Genomic DNA, 27,624 nt, shown 5'->3' with positions numbered 1-27,624 from the left:
ACGCACTGTGCCATACTCATCTACACGTACTGCGCCATACTCATCTACATGAACTGCGCCATACTCATCTACACGCACTGCGCCATACTCATCTACACGCACTGCGCCATACTCATCTACACGCACTGCGCCGTACTCCTCTACACGCACTGTGCCGTACTCATCTACATGCACTGCGCCATACTCATCTACACGCACTGCGCCATACTCATCTACACGCACTGCGCCATACTCATCTACACAAACTGCGCCTTACTCGTCTATACGCACTGCGCCATACTCGTCTACATGCACTGCGCCATACTCATCTACATGCACTGCGCCATACTCATCTACACGCACTGCGCCATACTCATCTACACAAACTGCGCCTTACTCGTCTATACGCACTGCGCCATACTCGTCTACATGCACTGCGCCATACTCATCTACACGCACTGCGCCATACTCATCTACACGCACTGCGCCATACTCATCTACACAAACTGCGCCTTACTCGTCTATACGCACTGCGCCATACTCGTCTACATGCACTGCGCCATACTCATCTACATGCACTGCGCCATACTCATCTACACGCACTGCGCCATACTCATCTACACAAACTGCACCTTACTCGTCTATACGCACTGCGCCATACTCGTCTATACGCACTGCGCCATACTCATCTACACACACTGCGCCGTACTCGTCTACACGTACTGCGCCGTACTCGTCTACACGTACTGCGCCGTACTCATTTACACACACTGCGCCGTACTCATTTACACGCACTGTGCCATACTCATCTACACAAACTGCGCCATACTCGTCTATAGGTACTGCGCCATACTCGTCTACACGTACTGCGCCATACTCGTCTACACGCACTGCGCCATACTCGTCTATACGCACTGCACCATACTCGTCTACACGTACTGCGCCATACTCGTCTACACGCACTGCGCCATACTCGTCTACACGTACTGCGCCATACTTGTCTACACGCACTGTTCCATACTCGTCCACACGTACTGCGCCATACTCGTCCACACGTACTGCGCCATACTCGTCCACACGTACTGCGCCAATCTTATCTACACGCACTGCGCCATACTCATCTACACGCACTGTGCCATACTCATCTACACGTACTGCGCCATACTCATCTACATGAACTGCGCCATACTCATCTACACGAACTGCGCCATACTCATCTACACGAACTGCGCCATACTCATCTACACGAACTGCGCCATACTCATCTACACGCACTGCGCCATACTCATCTACACGCACTGCGCCATACTCATCTACACGCACTGCACCATACTCATCTACACAAACGTAAAGCATGGGGATGATGGGTTTTTACTTTGGGCTTGAGACGGTGTAATTTCGCCTGCAAACTTTGCAGCTTGAGCAGCATTAAAGAAAATTGCTCGCTAAAGCTTTAGAATATCAGGGGAAAACGCAAGGCCAAGTAGATTGCTGCCATTTTAAGCAAACCCGACTCACTTCAAGCTAAAATCATTTTTCATATAAAGTAGACTGATTCATTTCTGGACATTTTAATCAGTCATCTTCTTTTAATGAAGTAGATTTGGAGAACGAATGCAAACATGGGCATAATTGCACTTCTTTCAAATAACTCAAAGGGAACACTTAATAATATATGCCTTTCCTTTGGCGCGTACAAAAACCACTGACCTTTCTGCAGCCGTTGAGGTTGCCGTGGGTACATCTCATGAATAATTTAACCATTCCAGACTTCTCAATTGAGAGGCCCGTTGTTTCAGAAAACTAATACTAAATCCATAGCGGTATCAGAAACCTGTGAAACAGCAGCAGTAGAACTGTCAGGGCGCATCGATCTCGCCATTTCAAGTTCATGTTGAAGTTGGAAAGAAGACAGTAATGTAAGCTGGCAACGATGCTGTAGAAAACCGCCTCATAGTAGACATCTCAGCCCCGATTCATCATTTACGTTATTTTATTTAGGTTACCTTTTTGTTTTTCTGGCGGCATTCTAGGCCATATTTTTCTGTCAAATTTGTCAAAATGGCTCAATTGTTTTGCACAAAAGAAAAAAATGTTTTATTTTCTACTCTGAAAACCCCTTCTCATTCACTATTTTTCCCCCAAGTAAAATAATAACAGCTATACTCACTCACCTCCAGTGCCGCAGCTGCCGTTAGCCTTGTGGCCAATCAGCGGCCGCTTCCCTCTTCCCTCCTTCGAACAAATCTGATATCCGGAGGAGATGAAAGCTTCAGCTGCTCTCTGACTTCTTACAGATGTCAGATCTGAAGGAGGGGAGAGGGAAGCAGCCGTTGATTGGCTGCAGAGATGGAGTGACGTAACAATGTCACACAAGCCCCAGTAGAGCCAGTGCCGCCACCCCTGGAATGCACCGGAAGTGAATATAGCTGTTATTATTTTACTGTATTAGCATAGTCCTCAGTAAAAGATTAAACTTTTATCATTTCATAGATGATCCATTAAAGTGCATTAATTACAGGATGGTTACTTATCAAGTATTTAAAGGGGCTGTCCTAGTAGTGAGCAACCCCTTTAAATACTTGATAAGTAACCATCCTGTAATTCTTGATCTGAATGTTTTCCCCCCGTTAAAATAAAAACACCTATACTCACTTCCCATGCCTGCACCGTGTCGGCACTCGCTCTCCCGAGGCTCACGTGAGGTTATGTCACATGAGCCATGTGCCCAATCAGTGCTGGCGTCACTGTCCTCACCTTTGGACGTATAAGTAATCAAGAGGAGGTGAGCCACGAGCCCCTGTAGAAAGTATCCTTTGTCGCAAATTCCATGATGCAGCAGCATATATCTATGAGAGAGCTGCTGCCAGACATCTCTAGGATAAAAGGGAGAATGAAAGGATTGGCAGAAATTGATTAAGCTGCATCCTTAAAGGGGATATTCGGGACTTTAAAAAAAAAAAGTGCCTAAGCACTAACAGGCAGATAGTTGCTACCCATGCCTGTTGTGCCCGGCGCCAATCTCCACCAGCACAAAGCGGTCACAGACGTCCGTTGAGGTCAAGTCAACAGAGCGACAGTTTCTCTTCCTCTTAACAGGGCTGGACTACTAGTATCATGCTGATTGACAGCCGGCTCCTCATTGCCTAATTGGGGGGAGCCAGCTGTCAACATGATGCCAGAAGTCCCGCCCTGTTAACAGGAGGAGAAGCCGCTGCTCAGTTGACAAAGAGCAGCCGAATCTCCGGGAGGAGCGGTCAATGACCAGCTGCGGGTACAACAGTCAGGTAGTTTACTCTATTAGCGACTACTTGCCTGTTAGTGCTTAGGCACATTGTTTCTTAAACTCCCGGATATCCCCGTTAACTCCCCCAACTGTCTGCCGAACCCTATGATATCGCTGGGTTTGGCTGACGTTAGTCTAATCAGTATGAGGGGCTTAAGTGTGCACACCGCACTCGGTCAAAATAGTGGACTACAGGGCAGTATTCTGCTTCACCAACTGAAACAAATTCCGTTCTTTACCAATATCTTTACCAATTCCAACCTTCTCATCCGTGCAAACTGTATAAGAGGATAGAAATTATCTAATAATTATTGGGAATACTCTAAATTCCAAGAGGAAAATGGAAAAAATTACGATTTAGAAATATCTTGGTTAGGTTAAACTCACAGCTTTAGTTCTTATTTGCTAGTTGAACAATCAAATAGGGAACAATTGTAATGCCACCACAGCCATACACATTTTACTCCATATTGCCCCTTATTGTCTCTTATAACTATACAAGGCCATACATATTTCTGGGAATATTCTTTCCACATAGTTTTCAAACAATGACAGTCTAAAACAATTATTCTTAAAGAAGTTATCCAGTACTTTATATTACCCCCCCCCCCCCCCAATGTATCCCCCCGGGGCCCCTAAGTATTTTTGTAAATACCTTACATTGCTGTTGCTGCCTGTGAGCGGCGCTATCGGTGGCCGCTCACAGGCATCACGCGACTCTGCACTGACATCACAACAAGTGAGGCGTGACTCAGCGCTGGGGTCCCCCGCATCACACCCAGCATCCACCGCGTATCTTCCCAATGAATGGGGAGAGGCAGAGCGCGCGGTGGATGCTGGGTGCGACGCGGGGGGGGGGGGGGGGGTAACCCTGCCCACAGCCTGACATCCACCGTGGAACGCAAAAGACAGAGACCCCCGGCTGCTGCCAGGACGTGTCGTGACATCAGCGGATGTCAGCACCGGCTGCAGCCGGGAGTCACGTGATGCCTGTGAGCGGGCAGTGATAGCGCCGCTCACAGGCAGTATCTGCAGTGTAAGGTAATTACAAAAATCCTTAGGGGCATCGGGGGGATACATGGGGGGGGTAATATAAAGTAGTGGACAACCCCCTAAGTTTTTACTGAACGACATATTTAAGTTGAAATTGTTAATTTTCATCAACTTTAAACTAATTTATGGTCCTTAAGTGCTTCTAACATGTGGCTTCATCTGCAGAACCCTTGGCATAGGGTTCTTCTATCATGCCATCTTAGTCAGGCATTTATTCTCTTGCCACATAGAGAACTTTATCTGAGGGATCTTCTCAAGCCAGGAAGAGTTCTTCTTACACTCATAGATGATTTATTTTTTATATGTCTAATGTTCCATTATAACTTTTATCTCTTTTGACTGTCTATTGTTCAGTCATTGCTGACTTGCTCTATAAAATTTATCTTGCGCCATTCAATCCAAATATCTCTTAACTCCGATCACAGACAAATGTGCACATAAGACCAATAACCTTCTCCTAGCAAAGGTCCTTTAAAAATAGATGATTTCAAGAACTTCGAATCAATAAGCAATTACATCTTCATTTCCTCTTTATGTTTGCGCGTAAACTATAAACGCCAGGAAATCGTACATGCTTTGAAGTTACAGGAGCTAAAAAGTCTGTGTTGAACCTTCAAATACCATGAAATGTTCATATTGCTTTCTCTTCTTTTCAATGGGGCTTCAGAATGTAGTTTTGTTTGACTTTTTAAGAACAAAGTTTGCAAAAAAAATAAAAAAGTATGACAATTCTATGGTGTCCTACTGGTATTTCATTTTGTATGTTGTTGCCCTCAGACGTGGTGAAGACCTCCACAGATGAGCAGTAGATCTCCCTGCCCAGTTTATCCATTGTTGTTAAATTGTATTGTGTATTTGTCATGCAGTGTTGAAGAAGTCTGTCGGTACAGAATGACTGTTCTTATCAAGTACAGGTGCTCGGTGCACCCTTGGCCTGGCCAAACATTGAAGTATGCTTGTTCGTCAGGTGAAATGATCTTTTAATTAGCCCAAAAGACCAACTCATCAGCACATCTTAATGTGTAAACAGGACCAGCTCTGCCAACTACAATGACAGCCTATGCGCACTGAACGATTGATTACAGATCGTTCAGTACGCATCTAAAGTGCGATCTGCTTGTGTAAACAGACTATTAAACAACTGACTACCGGTAAATATATAGTGGCAATCTGCTGGGAAATAGAGTTTAAATCATGTCTGGCAGGTTTACTGGAACATAGGCTACAGGGAGAAAATGAACTTTCATTTTCCTTGCAGCCACTCTCTCCTAATCATCGGGGCTGTGCACCGCTCACCAGACAATGACCAAGCTGTAATCATTCCTCTTGTACCTTGACCGACATCTTCCCGAGCAGCGAGAGTGTGCAGATAAAGCTGTAAATTAATGTGCTGGGGAGTGATTACAGTGCGCTCAATTTGTTGTGAATGGTGACTTTAACCGCTCCCTGCACCGCCCTCATGACTGGAAGCGAGCGGCTGCAGGGAGAATATAATGCCAGTAAACCTGGCAGACATGATATAGATGCTATTTGTCTGCAATATATTTACAGGTAAGCAGCATTTTTGTAGGGCACTGGTTCCCTTTAATGTAGCCTGGCCCAAAGATATAGCAATACCTGTTCTGATGATGAAGTTGTGCTCAAACGTTTACATACCCTCTCAGAATTTTTCCTTTCTTGGCCTTGTTTCAGAGAATATGAATGATAACAAAAAACTTTTTCTCCACTCATGGTTATTGGTTGGGTGAAGCCATTTATTGTCAAACTACTGTGTTTTCTCTTTTTAAATCTTAATGACATCCAAATGACCTTGATCAAAAGTTCACATACCCTGCTGATTTTGGCCTGATAACATGCACATAATTTGACACAAATGGGTTTGAATAGCTACTAAAGGTAACATCCTCACCTGTGACCTGTTTGCTTGTAATCAGTGTGTGTTAATAAAAGCTGAGTGAGTTTCTGGGATCCAGACAGACTCTTGCATCTTTCATCCAGCCACTGACGTTTCTGGATTGTGAGTCATGGGGAAAGCAAAAGAATTGTCAACGGATCTACGGGAAAAGGTAGTTGAACTGTATAACGCAGGAAAGAGATACAAAAAAATATCCAAGGAATTGAGAATGCCAGTCAGCAGCGTTCAAACTGTGATTAACAAATGGAAAATCAGGGGCTCTGTAAAAACCAAACCACGGTCAGGAAGACCAACAAAAATTTCAGCCTCAACTGCCATGAAAATTGTTCAGGGTGCAAAGAAAAACCCACAAATAACATCAGCTGAAATTCAGGACTCCCTGAAAACTAGCGGTGTGTCTGTTTCAATATGCACAATAAGGAGGCACTTGAAGAAAAATGGGAAGCATGGTCGAGTCGCCAGAAGAAAGCCATTATAGTGCAAATGCCACAAAGTATCTCGCCTACAATACGCCAAACAGCACAGAGACAAGAGAGAGGTCAACAAGGCCTATGATGAAAGAAACACCATTCCTACAGTAAAGCACGGAGGTGGATCGGTGATGTTTTGGGGATGTGTGAGCTACAAAGGCACAGGAAACTTGGTAAAAGTTGAAAGAAAGATGAATGCAGCACGTTATCAGCAAATACTGGAGGCAAATTTGCACCCATCAGCCCGGAAGTTGCGCATGCGACGTACTTGGACGTTCCAACATGACAACGATACAAAACACAAGGCCAAGTTGACCTGTCACTGGCTACAGCAGAACAAAGTGAAGGTTGTGGAGTGGCCATCTCAGTCTCCTGACCTCAATATCATTGAGCCACTCTGGGGAGATCTCAAGCGCGCAGTTCATGCTAGACAGGCTAGGAATTTACAGGAACTGGTGCCAAGAAGAATGGGCAGCTTTACCATCTGAGAAATTAAAGAACCTCATCCACAATTACCACAAAAGACTTCAAGCTGTCATTGATGTTGTAGGGGGAAATACACGGTATTAAGAACATTGGGTATGTGAACTTTTGATCAGGGTCATTTGGATGTTTTTGGTTGTCATTAAGATTTAAAAAGAGAAAGCACAGTAGTTTGACAATAAATGGCTTCACCCAACCAATAACCATGAGTGGAGAAAAAGTTTTTTTTGCTATCATTCATATTCTCTGAAACAAGGCCAAGAAAGGGAAAACTCTGCCGGGGTATGTAAACGCTTGAGCATAACGGTATCCCTAGGTAGAAAACTACTCAAGAAAAAACACATAGAGTACTTGATCTGAAATAATTGAAATATCAAATATCATTACAGGTAAAGAAAGTATGAATGATTCAACAAAATCATGTTTCTGGTCACACATTTATTGCCAACCAAAACTATTCTGCTCAGTATGGTGAGCTGAAGGTGGCAGAACATAGAGAAAATTTTGTCAAGGTCATCCACAGGAAAGGAAGGTCAAACAGTGCTGTATTTAAAAAGAAATACCATTCTGTTGTATATGATTTCCCCTTGTGTTCAGCGACCCATAAATTGTTTAGTCTAATAGAGAGTTGAGGCATGTAAAAGTCAACCCTTCACTACAGAAATTGATGAACACCATCAAGAACTGGTGAGCACAGAATTGCCTTAATGCGAAACTAAAATAATAAGAGCTGTGCCATAAATTTATGGGTGTTTGTTAAATTCAACCATTTCCCATCAACACATTTTTGCTGAAAGTGTCTTGAAGAGGAAACAGATGAATTTTCCGAGGACCGACATGTTATTACAATTCAGGCAGGAAAAAATAAAATTCATCTTGATATTTAAAAGGTGAAATCTAAAGGTCAAGTAAGCCTGTGCACCATTAGTAACAGCCAGAGTTGCTAATATTCCTAATTCATTTGTGAAAAAGAAAAACTATTTAATCTACAGGTATTCGGTCAGATTTAATTCTTCAGACCATAAAGAAACAAAGTAATACATGGTAAATGAGCTTTGTAAGTACCTGTGGTTAACTAATTGATCCAAATGTACTACACTATAAATTACATCCTAATTTGAATAAAATCAGAAAGTCAACTTAAAGAAGTTGTCCACTACTTGGACAACCCCTGTTCATTCCCTTGCTTGGCCTCCATAAAATAATAAAGCCTATACTCCCCTCCCGTGCTAGCACAGTGTCGGCACTTGCGGTCCCGGGGCTGCCGTGCTGTTGTTGCGCCCAATCAGCGCAGGCATCACTGTCCCGCCTCCTGTCGAATTGAGAATGAAGAGGAAATGAGAGAGCAGCCGCAGCCCGGACTTCCTCTTCAGGTTCAGTTCGTAGGAAGGCAGAGACAGTGACGCTGGCGCTGATTCGGCACAGCAGCCCGGGACCGCAAGTGCTGACCCCGCTGGAACAATGCCAGCACGGGAGGTGAATATAAGCTTTATTATTTTATGGGGGCCAAATATTTTGATCAAGAAGGGGTTGTCCTAGTAGTGGACAACCTTTTTAAGTCTTGAGCATACTACTCTAGTACTGTATGATTATATACAAACCCTAAGATGTACAGAACCGTAACGCTACACCATAGAGGTAACTGAGGCCTTAATGCACCTATACACATTACATAAAAGCTGGCCAAACTTGCTGATTTTGGCTTGATTGGCCAGCCATCAAATTGTAAGGGTGCCTCCTTACTCTCCTGAAAGATGATGTGAGGGGAGAGAAGTGACTAGCCCAGGGGGGATGGGGATGACTCGGTACCCTGGCCTTTAGCCTGGCCTTTAGGGATGTCGCGGTGGTCGGCTCCCGGGCCCGTACCCTGGGCCTCTCCTTTAAAAAGGGGTTGGTGATTTGTTAAGTTTATAAAAGAGTTCGTGACGCCACCTGTGGCTTCTGGTGATGATCACCAGCGCTGCGCAGTCCACTGAGGCCGGTGATAAGGCAGCTAGATGGCATGGCTCCCCACAGGTGGAGCTAGGCCTCAGGGCAGTGTATGAACGGGGGGAAGCAGGACGAAGAGACCCCGCCGGGTCAGAGCAAGAACAGGGACAGACACGATAGTCACTTCAGTACCTTTTACTGATGGAAATTCAGGCACTCCCCGGAGCACTGTAGGGTGAAGGGTGTATGTCCGGATCCTCCCCAATGAGCGGGTTTTGGGCCTCCTGTTTCTTACCTCTGCGTAGTAAGTTTCTGACCTGCCTGGAGCTAGGCCTAACTTTGTCTCTTTCCTGCGCTGGCTGACCTTGTGGTAGGGCCTTCTGTTGGATTACACGCTCCCGACCTACGGGGCCTATGTGTCTCCTGGCTCTGGTACGTATCAGCACTTTAGCGATCCTGGGACTTGTAGTTCTCCAGGGATTCCGGTTTATCTTACTGGGTCATGGAGATCCCGGTAAGCTTCGGACCCGGTGTCCGTTAACTGCTTCTTCGGGGTGAGCTAGTTAAGCTCCTCTGCCCCCTATGAACTAACTCTCTCTACTCGCCTTCGGCCTACTCGGTCCCTCATTAGGCTACTCACACTAACGGCAGCTTGCCGCGCTTCACCAATCTTATGGCGACGGCACACCTAAAGCTCACCTCTCCGAGCTACGATTCAACTGGCTCAACTCTGTATTCAGGCTTGCACTAACTGAACTCTCCAGAGGAATTGCTGAATCACTGAGCTCCACTGCAGACTGACCTGTTTCTGTGTCTCACTCTGCAGGAACTGAACTGCCTGGCTCCACCTTCCCTATTTATCTATCCCTAACGGGCTCCCTCTGGTGGTCTGAGGTGGAAGGTGGAGATGTGTGAATGGTTATGGGGGCCTCTTGTGGAGGAATCCTTCAATACACCCATCTAGGATCTGTGATCCCAAGCACAGCTGGGCTTCACAGAAGGATCCATCTTGTTGAACTTCAATAGCCAATCCTTTGGTTCAGCGCTGGGATAAGTTGCTAGAAATGCAGTTTAGAAGATGATCTCTCATTGAGAACACAGTAACCCTCAGACAAGTTTTTTCCTATGTCAGCGGGAATCAGAAGAGATAGCTCTTGAGTGAACAATAGTGTATGGGGAGGAGGGGGCTTTACAGTATTCCCAATCTCCACTGATTTAATACGGAGGCAAAGAGAGGTCTTCTCTCTGTCATGGTCAGTCACATGCCATATTACTGTGGGTTCTTCCCTATTAGCTTTGTTTCTAGAGTAAAATGGTGGCTCAGTGGTTAGCACTGTTACTTTGCAGCACTGAGGTTCAGAGTTCAAATCCCACCAAGGACAACATCTGCAAGGAGTTTATATGTTCTCCCCGTGTTTGCATGGGTGTCCTCCCACACTTCAAAGATACACTGTTAGGGAGTTTAGATTGTGAGCCTTAATGGGGATAGTGATGATGGGGTCTGTAAAGTGCAGTACCGTGCTATTCTAGTAAACTATTTGGCAGCATAATCTCCTTGCACACATCCATGTCGTGTGTATGAGACTTTGATGGCTGGTGTTAGTCATCTCCAGATAATGGGTCTCTGTTCCCAGTGCGGCTTGGTTTCTCTTGCTACACATTTCACACATATATGTTGGGGCAATTTCTGAAGGCCATAACTTGGTATTGGCATGTAGGGGGAAAGCTACACAAATAAGAGAAGAACATACAAATGCAGTGCAGATATTGGCTGAGGGTAAACCTCAGTTTCTCATTAGATATGAAGCTATATTGTCCAGTTTTTCTACTTTTGCATGATATCATATTCATATGAGCAGATATTCTTATTTATATTAGTCACATAAGACGTATCTAAAGCACCTGGAGAAGATTCATGAATATTTTAGTTTCTATGGCTGAAGGAAACACCACAAAATTGACATGAACTGTTAATTTCTGTTAGGCCTTGGGCGAAGAGTAGAGTAATAACATAACTAGAGCCCATCTGTTCTACAAGGTCAGGTCATATCGTACAGGTGATTGGTGGCATCCATGGGTCTAATGGATAGATAGAGATAAGAAGGTATAGCCTGATTGCCCAGAGAAGTCTCATTCAATACTTTATCACATTGCATGAAATATATATGGTTTAAAAAATCATTTTCTGCTGCTGATTTCACAAAGGCTGACCTCTACATTGGTCATTTTCACACGCTATAATGAATGCCGCCTTCGCCTGGAACAATCCTCCTATAGCAATTTTGATAAAAGCTCAGAAGCTGCAAGAATAGGATTCATTGTGATTTATCTTTGATATGAACAGACAGCGAGAAGGGCTACCGTTGAAGACTTTATACAGAAGAGTGAGGCAAAGTCAAAGCCAATACAGCTCATTAAGAAGTATCATACCGTGACAGGAAAGTGCAGAATCGCACGCAGCCTTGCAGATGGCAAGCAAAGTCCTAAATCTAGAAGATGGGTGGGAACACACAACACTCATTTTATGATGCTCAACTGTATTTTATGGATCAGACATGAGAAGGGTGATTGTTAGACATACAGTACAGACCAAAAGTTTGGACACACCTTCTCATTTAAAGATTTTTCTGTATTTTCATGACTATGAAAATTGTACATTCACACTGAAGGCATCAAAACTATGAATTAACACATGTGGAATCATATACTTAACAAAAAAGTGTGAAACAACTAAAATATGTCTTATATTCTAGGTTCTTCAAAGTAGCCACCTTTTGCTTTGATGACTGCTTTGCACACTCTTGGCATTCTCTTGATGAGCTTCAAGAGGTAGTCACCAGAAATGGTTTTCACTTCACAGGTGTGCCCTGTCAGGTTTAATAAGTGGGATTTCATGCCTTATAAATGGGGTTGGGACCATCAGTTGTGTTGTGCAGAAGTCAGGTGGATACACAGCTGATAGTCCTACTGAATAGACTGTTAGCTGTTTTTTTCTTGCCATAATACAAATTCTAAGTAAAGAAAAACGAGTGGCCATCTTTACTTTAAGAAATGAAGGTCAGTCAGTGCGAAAAATTGGGCAAACTTTGAAAGTGTCCCCAAGTGCAGTTGCAAAAACCATCAAGCGCTATAAAGAAACTGGCTCACATGAGGACCGCCCCAGGAAAGGAAGACCAAGAGTCACCTCTGCTTCTGAGGATAAGTTTATCCGAGTCACCAGCCTCAGAAATTACAGGTTAACAGCAGTTCAGATTAGAGACCAGGTCAATGCCACACAGAGTTCTAGCAGCAGACACATCTCTACAACAACTGTTAAGAGGAGACTTTGTACAGCAGGCCTTCATGGTAAAATAGCTGCTAGGAAACCACTGCTAAAGATAAGCAACAAGCAGAAGAGACTTGTTTGGGCTAAAGAACACAAGGAATGGACATTAGACCAGTGGAAATCTGTGCTTTGGTCTGATGAGTCCAAATTTGAGATCTTTGGTTCCAACCACCGTGTCTTTGTGCGACGCAGAAAAGGTGAACGGATGGACTCTACATGCCTGGTTCCCACCGTGAAGCATGGAGGAGGAGGTGTAATGGTGTGGGGGTGCTTCGCTGGTGACACTGTTGGGGATTTATTCAAAATTGAAGGCATACTGAACCAGCATGGCTACCACAGCATCTTGCAACGGCATGCTATTCCATCCGGTTTGCGTTTAGTTGGACCATCATTTATTTTTCAACAGTACAATGGCCCCAAACTCACCTCCAGGCTGTGTAAGGGCTATTTGATCAAGAAGGAGAGTGATGGGGTGCTATGCCAGATGACCTGGCCTCCATAGTCACCAGACCTAAACCCAATCGAGATGGTTTGGGGTGAGCTGGACCGCAGAGTGAAGGCAAAAGGGCCAACAAGTGCTAAGCATCTCTGGGAACTCCTTCAAGATTGTTGGAAGACCATTTCTGGTGACTACCTCTTGAAGCTCATCAAGAGAATGCCAAGAGTGTGCAAAGCAGTCATCTAAGCAAAAAGTGGGTACCTTGAAGAACCTAGAATATAAGACATATTTTCAGTTGTTTCACACTTTTTTGTTAAGTATATAATTCCACATGTGTTTATTCATAGTTTTGATGCGTTCAGTGAGAATGTACAATTTTCATAGTCATGAAAATACAGAAAAATCTTTATATGAGAAGGTGTGTCCAAACTTTTGGTCTGTACTGTATACATACATAAACTATACCGTACCGGGCCAAAAAACGTGGAAACCTCTTCCAAAAGTGGGTAGATTTTGGGTACTCTGGGCTGATAGACCAATTTTGGGCAGACCTAGGACAGGGCTTACCCTACTACTAATAGTAATGTTGTTAGGTACGTAGATAGATAGATAATTATCCAGGGGTTCCTTAACAATGGATGCCCTCCACGCTGACTGAAGGGAATACATTTACCATGCGAATTGATTTTCAATTACTGTGGCAGTGATTATAATTGAGAGTGATTGCTGCTTCCTACTCCACAATCATTACTAAATGTGATCAGAGCTAATCAGAATGCACACAAATTGCAGCGAGTAAACGCACCCTTAGGTTGCAGTCAAGCATCAAAGGTTTTCATAAAATGTTTTGATCTAAGATCAAATGAAAAATATATTCTTTTCTATTAATTTCCATGACATTTTAATGTAGCCAAAACCCATGAACTGCAAGTAGAACAAAAAAAAAAAAAGCTGCAGATTTTAGAAGACATGGGTTTATTTGGCTGCAATAAAACTCAGATCCTTCTATGTCTGTGATTGAAAACAATTTAACATTTACCAGTTAGATAATAAGATTTAAGTGTTCACCCACCTCGGTTATCTCTCTATTACAAGTGTAAGGCTTAGTGCCCACGATGCAGAAATGAAGCAGAAATTTTCCTGAGCATTTCTGCATCTCCTTGGCAGAAAAACGCATGCAGTTTTTACATGCGTTTTTGACGCGTATTAGAGGCGTATTTGCATGCATATTTGCCATGCGTTTTTCCAATGCATTGTATAGGCAAATACGCACGCAGAAACGCACAAGAATTGGTCATGTCCGTATTTTTTCTGCGAGTAGAATCTGCGCAGAAAAAATCCTGGCCATGTGCACAGAACTTGCAGAATGTCATAGGAAGTCATGGGATAAGGTATGCAATGCGTTTCTGGAGCGTTTATGCACTGCAAATACGCACCAAAAACGCATCGTGGGCACACAGCCTAAGGGTATGTGCACACGATGCAGAAATGCTCAGGATTTTTTCCTGAGCGTTTCTGCATCTCTCTGGCAGGAAAAAACGCATGCGGATTGTACATGCGGTTTCCTGCCAGGGACATGCGGAAATGAAGCGGTCTTCACTTTCATTTCCGCATGCGGGTTGACAAGCGCTTCCCAAGCGATTTTAGCATCACTTGGAAAGTGCTTGTCAACTTCACACTATATAAATCCATGCAACCGGCATGGATTTATATAGTGTGTGAATGTCAAAAAATAAATATATACTTTACCCTCTGATGGCCCCCGGTGTCCTGCTTCATCGGTCCCGGCTGCCGGCAGTGACGACTGTAGGACCTTCCGACGTCAGCGTCACGTGACCCGTCACATGACTCTGACGTCAGCGAAGGTCCTTCATTCAACCGCGAAGTGCGCGGGAAGCCGGCAGGACGCAGCGCGGGCCGTCAGAAGGTGAGAATATACATATTTTTTATTTTATTCTTTTTTTTTTAATGGTACCTGGGTCTGGATGAGAGTCCTCTCATCCACACCCGGGTACCATCCGCACATTAGACCGCATGAAAAGCGCATCAACATATACAGTGATGCGGATTCCATGCGGTCTAATGCAAGTCAATGGCGGCAAAAGAGCAGCGTTTCCGCAAAATTAATTGACATGCTGCGGATTTTTGACCGCAGCGTTTACGCTGCGGAAAAATCCGCATCATGGGCACAGCACATGCGGATTTCCATTGGGGAACATTGCTGCCCTTCTACCATGCGTTTTTCATGCGTTTCCGCGGCGTTTACGCAACTGCAAAAACGCCGCGGAAACGCATGAAAAACGAGACGTGACTGTACTGGGAATGGAAAGCTTTAGCCACACAAACTCTGCATGAAATATTAGAAATGTGTTTGAAACCTAAGATTTATTCATTATGTTTGCTTATATAGCGCTATGATATTCCACAGCGCTTTACATACATTATCATTGCTGTCCCCATTGGGGCTCACAATCTACATTGTATGTATGTCTTTGGAGTGTGGGAGGAAACCGAAGTACCTGGAAAAAACCCACGCAAACACGGGAAGAACATACAAATGCCTTGCAGATGTTGTCCTTGGTGGGATTTGAATGTAGGACCCCAGCGCTGCAAGGCTACAGTGCTAACCACTGAGCCACCATGCTAACCACTGAGCCACTGTATGATTCCAGTTAAATCTATCAATCAGGCTAGTTATTGTCAACCTTAGTACCATGAGGGAACTCCTGAAAAATGTTTTCAATTTCCAGTAACCCCTACTCCCTTTACTATATTGAAGAATCATTCTATAATTATTGGTCGGCACTTTATTCTGAAACTTGATGACTTAATTTCCGGTGTCGCAGTCTTAAGGTCCATTTACCCTGCATGATGAGCAGCGTTAAAGCGACCACAAACTGCTACATATTTCCTGCTTGGCAGATGTTTAATAGACTATTTCGAGGCTTCAGATGCACATTGAATGATCAGCAAATGATTATTCTGGTCTCGTAGACTGCATAGTTCTCGGCAGCTCAGGTCCTGTTTACGTAGGACAATGTGCTGCCGAGGATAATGATCTTTTGTGCAAACCAAAGGATCATTTCATCCACATAAAACTTGAAAACTAGCAAAACTGCAAACCATTTATATTTAGTCTGCACGATTATCATTAAACGAGTGCTCTTAGGAACACTCGTCCACCATAATCGTGCAGTGACAAGTGCTTCTTTATCGGAGTCCTGGTACCTAAGAGGATCCAAAAGCCTCTCTGTTTTATAGGGTAGTCGGGGGCTTATTATACCTAAAGCTGAAGTATAAAGTTAAAATTAGTTTGACATCCATTATTAGATAAAATCAACATCATGTTAAGAGTTTCATTTGCTTCAATCTACAGTTAGACACATTCACGCAGATTTACTTATCCTCTCTAACATAAGGCAGGGTTTTTGGCAAAAATTACATTTAAAATCATTCCCTCCTTGGCTAAATTACACATTTCCAGCAAAGTCGTACCCCCTTGCTGGGTAAGTTGCAACAAGTGTCCAAAAACATAGTAAATTCGGTGCAAGGCATGTGCACAATTTTTGTTGCATTTCTATATCTTCCCGGTTGTGTACATGTGGTACATTGTCGTGTCTACAGCTGCTAGCACTTTCCCGAGCTGTGATTCATTTGGATCATGGTTAGCCACACTTCTGGACCCAGTTAGCATACAGACTGTCCCTGACAGCTCTTAGGCTGAAGTGTCTTACAAAATATTTCAATATGTTCTCTTTTCTATGACTTCATAACTCATTTATTAGATGGTAGCAGTTTCCACATCCCAATAGCATTTCCTTAATCCTTTTTTTACCATTTACCAATGCTGTTTATCCAAATATGTGAGCGTATGGTGTAAAATGTAGAGTATGATGTAGAACTGTAGGACATAAACCACGTTACAGCTCTCTGTCACCTAAAATTCTGAATAGTTTCAATGCTTTAAAGTATTTTTTGCTTTACTCGCTGCTATTAAGGTAACGAGAGTTATAGGATCAGTTCTAAAGGCCAAACCCCCATGATTAAAAAAAAAAAAGATTGATACCTCCTAGATCAGTGCCTCTCCTCTTTACTTCTCTTTACTTAGTTCTGTGTCTGCTGATTGTCTACTGGGATCAACATCTGTTAGCCACTGACTACAGTGTTCACAAGCTGCCCTGGACAATGTTGATGCCAGCAGAGGGCAGCACATTTTCCATTTCCCTGGGCCTATTAAGAAGAGGAGTGGACAACCCCTTTAACATATCTAATATAATAAAGTACACTGTCTCTTCAGGTGCATGTACACTAAAGATTTATGGGGAATGAGTGTTCCTATGCGCGATCGTTCCCAATAATCTAAAAGATCATTGTTCTCGGCAGCACGTTAACCTTTGTAAACAGAACCAGTGCTGCCGAGGGCAAAGGCAACCTATGTGTGCTGAACGATCTATTACTTTTCGTTCTGTGCACATATTATTATGCAGTATGCCTGTCCAACAGACTATTAAACGGCCGCTGATCGGCAATTATGTACCGATTGGCAGTCGTTTAATGCTATGGTCCACGTAATTTAAACAGACCGTTAGTAGCATCCTTCTGGCCATCTCACCGATCAGTTATTTGAGCACGGTAAGGACTCAATGTTGCTAAAGGAAAAGCAGTCTTCCATAGTCCTTAAACAATCATTAGATACTGATGGTAGCTTATATTTCAACATGAGGTCATGGGTTTAAATGTGATGGAAGGCAGCGGGGATCCAGTAGGTTGGATCCTATTTATCCCTCCCTGTTGTTTCTGATGGGATAAGCACCACTGGAGAACAGTCACTTATCCCTGTTCCTACCATAAAAATACCATGTTATTTTAGTAAGTTTATGTTGCAGTCTGAGGGGATAGACATAAGCCAACAGTTATCTTGTTTCTGCAGCTTCAAACCCCTGAAAACATATTTGCCTTGTTGTCATGTTTCTTGTCTTGGAGAACTGGAGAAGACAGTGAAAAAAAACATTACTTCTAGCAAAAGAATATTATTTTGAAGTAATAAAAAACAAATAATAAAACATATTTTTCCTTATGTATTTTTTTTTTTATTAATGTAGATTATTTTTTATGTTATATTATTATCTTGCCTAAGCCTCTATTAATCACAGAGATATGCTCTATAGCAGTCATATGGACTATATAGTCTGAGTCTATGAACATTAATTGACTTTATGGGAGATAGATTTGGGCATGCTTCATGACCTGTGCAGAAGTCGCTGTGCAGAGAGGGAGTAAGGTATAGAATTGTTATATTTTATTTTAATGCTGTCTGTGATAAATCAGATTACTAGTGAAAAGTGATCTTTACGGAATAGAAAGTATCAGCATATTATTAGGCTTAGTGGCCAAAACTCCTCAAATATCAGTAAAAAATATTTTCTAATGTCACACTCCTTTAATAAAAAAGCCTTTCTTGCATTTTAGTAAATAATTGCATTCAGCCTTGTATTAACAGTGTTGGAATATCTTTTCTTAGAACTTAGCTGTAAACTGTTCCTTTGTTCCTGGAAATACATGATTCAATTGACAACTGGGTGTTACCATTTCTCTTGACAATGGGTAGTCCAATCATTGCTGTGTTGGGAAATACCCTATTAACAAGGAGAATGGTGACATCAAGATTAGAGATGAGCGAACCCGAACTGTAAAGTTCTCCCAGAAGTCCGTTTTAGTGTTCAGAGTTCGGATGGAGAGAGAGACTCTGTGGGGTACTTTGCTTCCTTTGGCAGCCCCCTAGCCCTTACCATGACCATTTTGCAGCCCTTTTACAGCACCAACGTTTAGGTCTTCATTGACTTCTACAGGGTTTAAGTTCAAGTTCGGGTAGAGTTCTGGTACCTGAACTGAACTTTGGACTAAAATTTGGTCGAACCCAATGAACCCGAATATCCATGGGCCCGCTCACCCCTAATCAAGATCTAATTTGTTCATACATTTGCAGAAGGAATAATAGAAGGACAAAGCAAGTCAAAGTTCTAAGAAAAGATGCTCAAAAATGTCATAGGGAATATAATTATTTACACCAGAGAGGCGGAGAGGTTAAAGGGATCCGGTCATGTGAAAAAATGCTATTAACCTGCAGATATGGGGTTAATCTGCAGGTTAATAGCTTTCTGAAGCCCTGCAGCTGCCGCACTGGAAGTCCAGCTGCCAGTGGGACGTGATCTTTATTCCTCCTGGCAGCTTCCCTCCAGCTTTCAGTCATAGAGACGCAGGTTCAGTCACCACTCAGTACACAGTGAGTGGTAGCTGTGACCACGCCCCGGTACTGACTGACAGCCTGCTCTGTACTGATGCACTGTTGAGCCGACTGTCAGTCAGTGCTGGGGCATAGTTATAGCCGTCACTCACTAGGAACTGAGCAGTGAGTGAAAATGAGCCGGACTCGCCTCTATGACTGAAAACCGAAGGCTGCCGGGAGGAATAAAGTTAATGTCCTCCCAACACGTGAGCTTTCAGTGCGGCAGCTGCATGGCTTCAGAACGGTATAAACCTGCTGATTGACCCCACATCTGCAGGTTAACAGTGTTTTGTTCATGTCACAGGTTCCCTTTAAGTAAAAAGAAAACCCCAGTCCTTTAAGGCAATGTACAAGAGTTTTTATTTTTTAGTCTATTCTTTTTTTTAAATTATGGTTAAATTCGACCTGTCACCAGGTAGAAAGTGACCAGTTTTTGCACTTCTTTTACTACCGTTGAATATTAATTATTATTATTTAAAAAAAAAAATCTGCCATACTATTCATTCCAGAGATACTGGCCTTTATATTTACCGCTAATGTTTATGGACTTTAAAGGAGTGTTGCTCAAAGCGTAAAAATGGACAGTAGTTTAAAGACATATCCTATGAGCACCACCCCCTATGGTAAAACCATGCAAATTAGCCCTAAATAAAAAGGCCCATATCTCTGGAACCATATGGCGGATTTCGAAAAAAAAAATTGATTATTCATGGGAGATGCAGGAATAAAATAAGAGAAAAAACTGTCCCCTTCTGACCTGTGACAGGTCCTCTTTAATACATGCCATACTTATATGTTCTGCGCAATATGTAGATATGAATAAAAAATATCAATAGTATTAATAGCTCTAATCTGGCAAGTCACAATATTCCTTTACATCTACAGCCTTTTAAAGAAGGGACATTACTGGTTAAAGGCAGGAAATGTACCACACAGAAGCAAAATATATGACTTAATATGATAATCTACTTTACACAGACACAGCACCTAGAACTATTTCCCAGACCAGTACCTTTAATCTTCTGGAATCCAAGCTGCCGTCACTGCAGTTTCCACTCCTGTCATGACCCAGAGATTGTTTAGTCTGCGGAGAATCTGAGCCATCCGCGGGGAGCGCTGAAGATAAATGAACACTGGGCTGCGAGCTGCAGAGGGGACAAAATGTTATTTTAATGTTCAATGTATAGGCTGAGAATACAGGCCATGTCATCAGCGCCTACGTAAACTCTTTCATAGCGCTCCCTAAATCATTACTGCCACAGATGATGTAAGGAAAATTTTGCCAAATGAGAATATTAGAATAAAAAAAAAAAAGGCTGTAAAATTGCAGACGTTTATCAAGCATTACCACAGCGGGAGACATTACTGAGGGTGTGTGTCATGCGTCAGCATTTACCTCAATGAGAACGCAGGCTTGTGTTGTGTAGTGTGACTGCTACGAGATCTCATTAATGACTGTGTGATGTGACACGACGTCACGCTTTCTTGACATTAATAAATGAAACGCATGTTATATCGTAAGCCAAACAGTGAACGGTCCCAGCTTTAATATATATGTATACAATTTCTGCTTACTACCATGTGATTGCTACATTTTCATGTATAACATTTTAAAAGACTTCATTAAAAGGAATCTGTCAGTAGGATCACCCCATCCTAAGCCATCTATATGGACATGTAGGTCATGGAAAGCTGAGTAAAATGATACCTTGATATCTATGATCTGATGTCTTATTCCAGAGTTATCCACATTTTTATTAATATGTAAATTAGCTATTAAGATCTATGGGCGTGACGTAGATCTCCCAGATAATCTACCTCCAGGGCTTATTGTAAATTAAAGTAGGCGTTACCATGTAATGACTGACAGTCCGCTCTACTGATCTATGTGTCTCACACTGGGAGATCTATGTCTCAAGGAGATCTATGTCGGGCCCATAGATCTTAACAGCTCATTTACATAATAACAAAAATGTGGATTACTCTGAAATAAGATATCAGATTACAGATCATTTTATTCAACTTTCTATGGGCCGGTCACAGATCTCTCTGAGAATCTACCTCCAGATATTATTTTAAATTAAAGGGGCATTACCAGTGTGAGACATGTAGTAGAGCAGACTGTCAGTCATTACTTGTTTCACATTAGTAACGCCCCCTTTCATATTAAAATAAGCTCTGGAGGAAGATTCTCAGGGAGATCTATTTCCAGCCCATAGTCATGAACATCTCATTTACATATTAAGAAAAACATGGATATCTCTAGAATAAGACATCGGATCATAGATATCAAGGTATCATTCTATTCATCTTTCTATGACCTACATGCCCATATAGACGGCTTAGGAGGGTTGTTCCTACTGATAGATTCTCTTTAAGGGGGCTGGCTGACTGCTCATTTCAGTAGATAACCAGCCCCCTTCTCTATCATGGCTGATGCATATACAGAAAGAAGTCTGGCTTACCTACTGAAATGAATAGTTGGACGGCCCTTTTCACAAGCATCACTGGTCTTGTGTCAACAGGGGAAACTGTCCTGTGTAAAGGTTAAACCAGAAGTGGAGTTGCCTTGACCCACAACTGATGGTGAAAGGGCAGTATCGGTGAAGCTTAGGAAATTACAGATTTAGGAAATTACAGATTTAAATCAAGAATACATTATGTGTGCATCAATAACATCAGTATATAGACAAGTTTAGTGCTGATTCCGGGTGTCTTAGTTCCTATTTGACTTGCATGAGATATATTGACTCCAGTTCTCTGTTTACTTTTATGGTTGTTCATTTTTTAAGGGGTGTATATGCCTTTAATTGCTGAAGAAGCAAGGTAGTATTAACTGAGTATGGTAAGATCATGTCAGGCACAGATGGTAACGACTCAGTATACAGATTAATAAATGCTTAGAGAAAATGAAAGAAATCTGCAACTAAGGAAGGAAAAAAGATCCTGAGATGTCTAAGTACATTCCACCATTCGCACTACACTGATCAGTCTCCGAACTGCAATCCATCAGATTTCCCATAATATATAGACAGCTAATGAAGTTTATGTCAGAGAATCACTCAATATTATGCATGTATGGCATTCCACATATTATATCATAAGAACTGTGAGAAATATGGACAGTCTTTCGTTTCCTCAGTCTAATGGCCCATAAAATGGAGAAGACATTTAAAATTTCAAGTGTTTTTTTTTCTCTGTGTGGAGTTGGAAGTCAGTGGCCAATAGCCATGGCGAACCTGGCAAAATATACCACCGTGCTGGGACGTTTCTGTCAATTGATTCCAATTCATTTTATGTATGTGAAGGAGCGCATCGTGATTCAACCCCAAGGCACAGGAGCCGTCTGCTGAGAAGCTTTCCATCCCCTGGAGGTCAGGCTTAGTCTGTGAAGGTTGTTGTGCTGGATAGCCATAGCATAACTTAAAAAGATTAATTGCTGATAATCACTTGCTGTAGATCAATGAACTGTTCTGTTGATGAGATTAGGTAGCTATTTGTAGACCCATCTTAATATAAAAAGTAGCCATGCCCCATAATGCACATATGTAACAAGTCATTGACAACTTTCCAAGTATCCGAATCACTACAATAGGCAACAGCATTAAAACCATGGTAGACCCACTTTCCACAGATAGTTGGAGGGAAGTAGTGTAAATGAGGTATTTTTGGCCTTCTGAAACCCCTAATTTTTGTGCCTAGCTTTGTATAAGATAACATGGAGTTGTCTTTGTCTTGTACTTAGTTACATCTAGTTATGTTTTCATCACTAAGCGTGGATCCCAGGAGCTTAACAGCAGAAGCTGTGTTTATTTACTATGTTATATCCCTACGGCATTGTATAAAGACAGTGTGCACATGGGTCGCTGAAGTATATGTGCATGTAGTGCACTGAAATATATTGCTTTAATGATGTGCTTAAAGGAGTTGTTCATTTTTATAAATAAAAAAATGAGGTTGATATTGGGAATGCTTTAAAATAACAAAAACAAACTACATGCTAAAGCCCCTGATGCATCAGCAGCTTTTTTTTCTAGGGATCTCAAACATTGACATCCTAATTACTATAAATGACCACTGCAGTCAATCACTGGATTCAGCAGTGATAACACAGTGGATGGCAAGAGTTCACAGCAACCTGTGATTGACAGCAGCAGTCTAGTGTTGTAGAAGGAGCATTGCTTACTTTGTTATCTTAAAGTGTTAAGTCTTGTCTCTATGTAGCAGAAGCTCAGCATGGAACATAATATTCAGCAGTACTGAGCAGTATAGCTGTGAATCCATCTTTGGGCTGAAATAAAACACTTAAGAGCACCTCCTCTTCCCACCTTTCACTCTCCATAGACTTCAATCAGCAGCATGCAATATGATCCCTCAGTGACTTTGCAGATTTTGTCTTGAGTAAGGTGGATCAGAACTGTTTTCTGAGTGAATGAAAAAAAGTTCAGGAGACAGGGAAGAAGAGAAAAAATAAATTAGAAACTATATTTGCTTCTGCTATTGATTTTTACAAAGTTTGTTGATACCACAATGGTCAGTTATAGTATTACTTTCCTGAGGCCTCATTCTTATCAAAATGGACATTTTATGTAAAAACTATGAAATTATTTTAAAACTGTTGGCAACTCTAAGTATAAAATGCAAAAAAAAGCTTCAACACTTGTAAAACTTTGTATCCTGATGAACGTTATAGTTTACACAGAAAACTGCTATAGTCAAAACTGAAATCATCTTCAGTCTCCAGGCAATAATGATTAATGGATTTAATGGTTATTTTATTACTGTGGGGCAGCAGAACAGTTAACGAGGATAACTTGTAAATAATCATATTACTCATTTGACTCTCAATTATAAAGTCACTTCTAAAGTTAATAAATGCCAAAAACATCCCAGACCTGATAATTCATAATTGTCTGCAAGAGATGACAAGTACAGACTGTCGTCTACATTCATTTACACATAGCTTCTTCTCAGCACAGGGCTCCATAGTAGACCTTAGAGAAGGTATGAGCTCCACACAGTGTGTTACTGTACAAATCTGCATGACTAGTATTTTCATAGCCTATAAGGAAACCTATGGTTTCCTGTGGAAAGTAGAAATTCCACACCGCATTGCAGCGTCTGCGTTGTATGCAGCCCAACACACAAAAGCCTTAAGGAGTCGATTCCAAATCCCTTGAAGCATTTTGCCACACTCGCTTGGCAGTGATTTTTTAGAACATTATTAGAGGTTTGGAGATTTGACCTTTGCATAGCATCCTAGACTGGCACATCTCCTAATAAAACATGAAACCTATTAGTGAACCAGGCGGAGGTGGGAGGTGGAATAGAATTAAAGGGGACAAGCAGATAGAACGAGATGTATATTTCACAGAATGCATTCTCCAAGGAAGAGGGCAAGTTGTGTTGAGTAGACCGCCACATCCCTGGAAAATCACGTAGGAAAACCTCAGCACAGGGCAAGGGTTAATTATAAAGGGCTTATACGGCTTGGGCAACTAATGACAAGCTGATATGAGAAGTATCAATCCAGGGGCCCTCTGATATTTGAGGCACTAGACAGCACCCGTTGAAATGAGATGGGGTGAGATACACCAAGAACGATTGATTTGGATAATACTACAGGATTAGAGACTTGCAATGTATATTTTGTGAAATCACAAAGGAAGAAATTTACATTTAAAGGTTGTTCATATTTTATTAATACATTAAAAGCAAATCTATTGGCAGATTTTACTATATAAACCTCATACATTGATGTATAGCTCTCTTAAACCTTATGGTATATTTACTTTTCATGCCAGAATTCAGGTCAGAATAGCTATATAGTTTAAACTCAATCTCTGCCCATCTAGCCTGATTGACAGCTCCTCAGAGTCTCTCTTTCCCGATGCTGCTCAGTACAAGCTGCAGTCAGTCACATTAGGTGGGCCGAGACTGAATACACTTGGATTTCATGAGCTCTCTCACACTTCACCTGGACTCTAAAATGCTCAATTTAATATCAGGTTTATAATATACGCAGCTGATAATACAAAATCCACGATTCACAACAGGAGATGTGACAGCTGACCCTGTTGCCACTCCCTTCACAATGACCTATGCATATGCTCATTAGCTGCTTCAATGCAAAACATAGGGTCTGAGCTTGTGGCTAATGTATATGTGTTGTTTCCTGAAAATACAGGAAGCTAGAGTTTAAAAAACACCATTTACAATAGGTGATGTCACAGTTAACCCTGTTGCCCTTTTCTTCACAATGAACTTTGCACACGTCTATTACATGATTCAATACAAAAGATAGGATCTGAGTTTGTTCATTGTGGCGAATGTACATATGTTGTTTCCTGAAGGTACAGGAAACTAGAGTTTAAAAAAATCCCTAGTGGCCAAACATTGCTAAATTACTAATTTTGCTTTTTAATAAAGATTGCATTATGTAAAATAGAAAAAAAAACATTGACAAAAGTTAAAATATATATATTTAACAGAAAACCCTGATTTAAACAATAGGTTGATTTTTGATAATAGCTTCCCTTTAATGGTGTCATCTTATTTGGTGACATTCCAATTACTTTTTTTTGGTTCAGAATATTTTGTCACTATGAATTCTGTCTGATGATACAGTAAAATAGTAATTTATGTGTTTTGTTTTGTTTTGTTTCAGCGGAGCCGTTGCCTTTGATGGACTTGTGCCGGAGATCAGTTCGGTTTGCTATCGGCAGAGAACGTTTGCACCAAATTGAATCTTTACCTTTGCCTCAGGCATTAAAGAACTATTTACAATATCAGTGACATCATCACTGCGCCTCTAAGCCTCAGCCGGACAACAACGCAGGAGACCGAAGAGAAGACACAATGCAGCACGGCAGATATTGTTTACATGGAAGCAAAATTCCTTTACGATGGATATTTACACATTATTTAATTTTTAATATATATATATATATATAAATAGTGTTCTTCTTTTTTTTTTTTTTGCTGGATGCAGTGCCAGAGAGCATTAATGGACTACTGGAAAAATCTTGTTTGATATTCCATCCAGTACTGTCTTTTCGAAAGGATTCCCAAATTCTGTCCAGCCATTTCCTTTTAATATAGCCTATATAAAAGTTTAGCAGATGTCGTAAAGTTATAACATTTTGCACATCTTAAAGGCACATATATCAATGCCATTAAAAGAGAGCAAGGGCTGCCTAGCAAATGCATATCAATGTGGCGACATTCATGTTTCGCTAGTAGAAAGCTTGCACCATGCAGCTAATAATCCATGAACACCGGAGAATTATATGGCAACCAGAAAACTCACCTCTGTTCCAGTGAGGATAGTTGTAACCCAAATGTCCATATATACCATAGATTTAGCCCCCCGTTGATGGTATTGGGCTTATGGGAGAGGTGGGGTCACAGTCAGGTGGTCCTCTTTACCAATAGATAACGTCAACCTTACCAGGGCTCCCCCCCCCTGCTCTACAGACAGAGGACAGTGTAAGCAAAGGAGATAACATGCCCAAGGGTCATGCTCCCCTAACACTCAAAGAATGGCTAGTTTCTGGGGGATGCAAGCATTAGGCATTCCTGTACCAGTAGACAGAATGTATAAGAATTGGCCATCACCAGAATTGAGGTCTATCGTGAATTTTACATCTCCTGTAAAATCTTACCGAAATGTTTTTGCCAGTAGAATTAATTAAAAACACAAATACTTATTTTCGACACCCAAATATTAAATTTAATCTGTATGTCTATACATATTGTCTACAATTATGATTTGTGTTTTACGAAACCATAGTTGGGGGCATTCCAGGTGTATGTTTTGAAAAAGGCAATAACAACCCGAATCATTTGTCAATCTTTAGGTACTCAGTAATCAGACTCCAACCCCTTGATGATGTCATGTATGCGTCACAAAAGAGTCCACAATGACATTGTGAGGAGCATCACTTTCATCAAACCAAATACAAATTTTACTCTTAAGACCGACTCTAATTTAATGTTTCAAAATGTTGTCATGAAATCACATTTATCTCCAGTAGCCATGTTATTAAGATATATCATGGCTTCTAATTTCTCTACTCAGACTATGGCTATTGTTGGAACCAACCAAGTGATTCCACATCTGTATGAATGCATAACTTTTTGGTTTGTCATTTTGGGAATTGTCTGGATTTGGTCAGTGATGCTTGAGATTTTTGAAGGGTTTGCTGAAAAAAATATAAATAAAAAAAGAGAACTACTTCCAATTATTTTATTTCCTTTATTTTTAGTAAATTGCTTTCTTGATCTCTTTTCTCGATATACCTACCGGCAGATACTGTCAAGACTTTTCATGGTGACAACTTCTGGATGGATCATCAACTGCATTTATCAGTCTTTATTGTTCAGCAAAAAGCACATCATTTCATACTAGTCTAGTAAAAAAGACCTTTATACAACTGTAAAAAAAATATGTAGAAGTG

At 41.6% G+C, this 27,624-nt stretch overlaps 1 protein-coding gene across 2 annotated transcripts in view; it reads left to right on the top strand.

The window, feature by feature from the left end:
- SPSB4 (splA/ryanodine receptor domain and SOCS box containing 4) overlaps positions 1 to 27,400 on the top strand; it is a 195,504-nt gene extending 168,104 nt beyond the window's left edge. For both annotated transcript variants that reach the window (XM_073674633.1, XM_073674634.1), the window contains exon 3: positions 25,833 to 27,400. In XM_073674633.1, coding sequence (XP_073530734.1) covers positions 25,833 to 25,960 — 128 coding nt within the window. In that variant the 3' untranslated portion in view covers positions 25,961 to 27,400. The remainder of the gene's footprint in view (positions 1 to 25,832) is intronic.
- Positions 27,401 to 27,624: the final 224 nt, after the last annotated feature.

Source organism: Phyllobates terribilis, unplaced genomic scaffold (assembly GCF_046119375.1).
Source record: "Phyllobates terribilis strain yellow unplaced genomic scaffold, ASM4611937v1 Scaffold_3__8_contigs__length_932513732, whole genome shotgun sequence".
NCBI classification, from domain to species: domain Eukaryota; kingdom Metazoa; phylum Chordata; class Amphibia; order Anura; family Dendrobatidae; genus Phyllobates; species Phyllobates terribilis.
The sequence above is the reverse complement of the archived record's forward strand: the minus strand, read 5'-3'. Positions and strand labels throughout refer to the sequence as shown.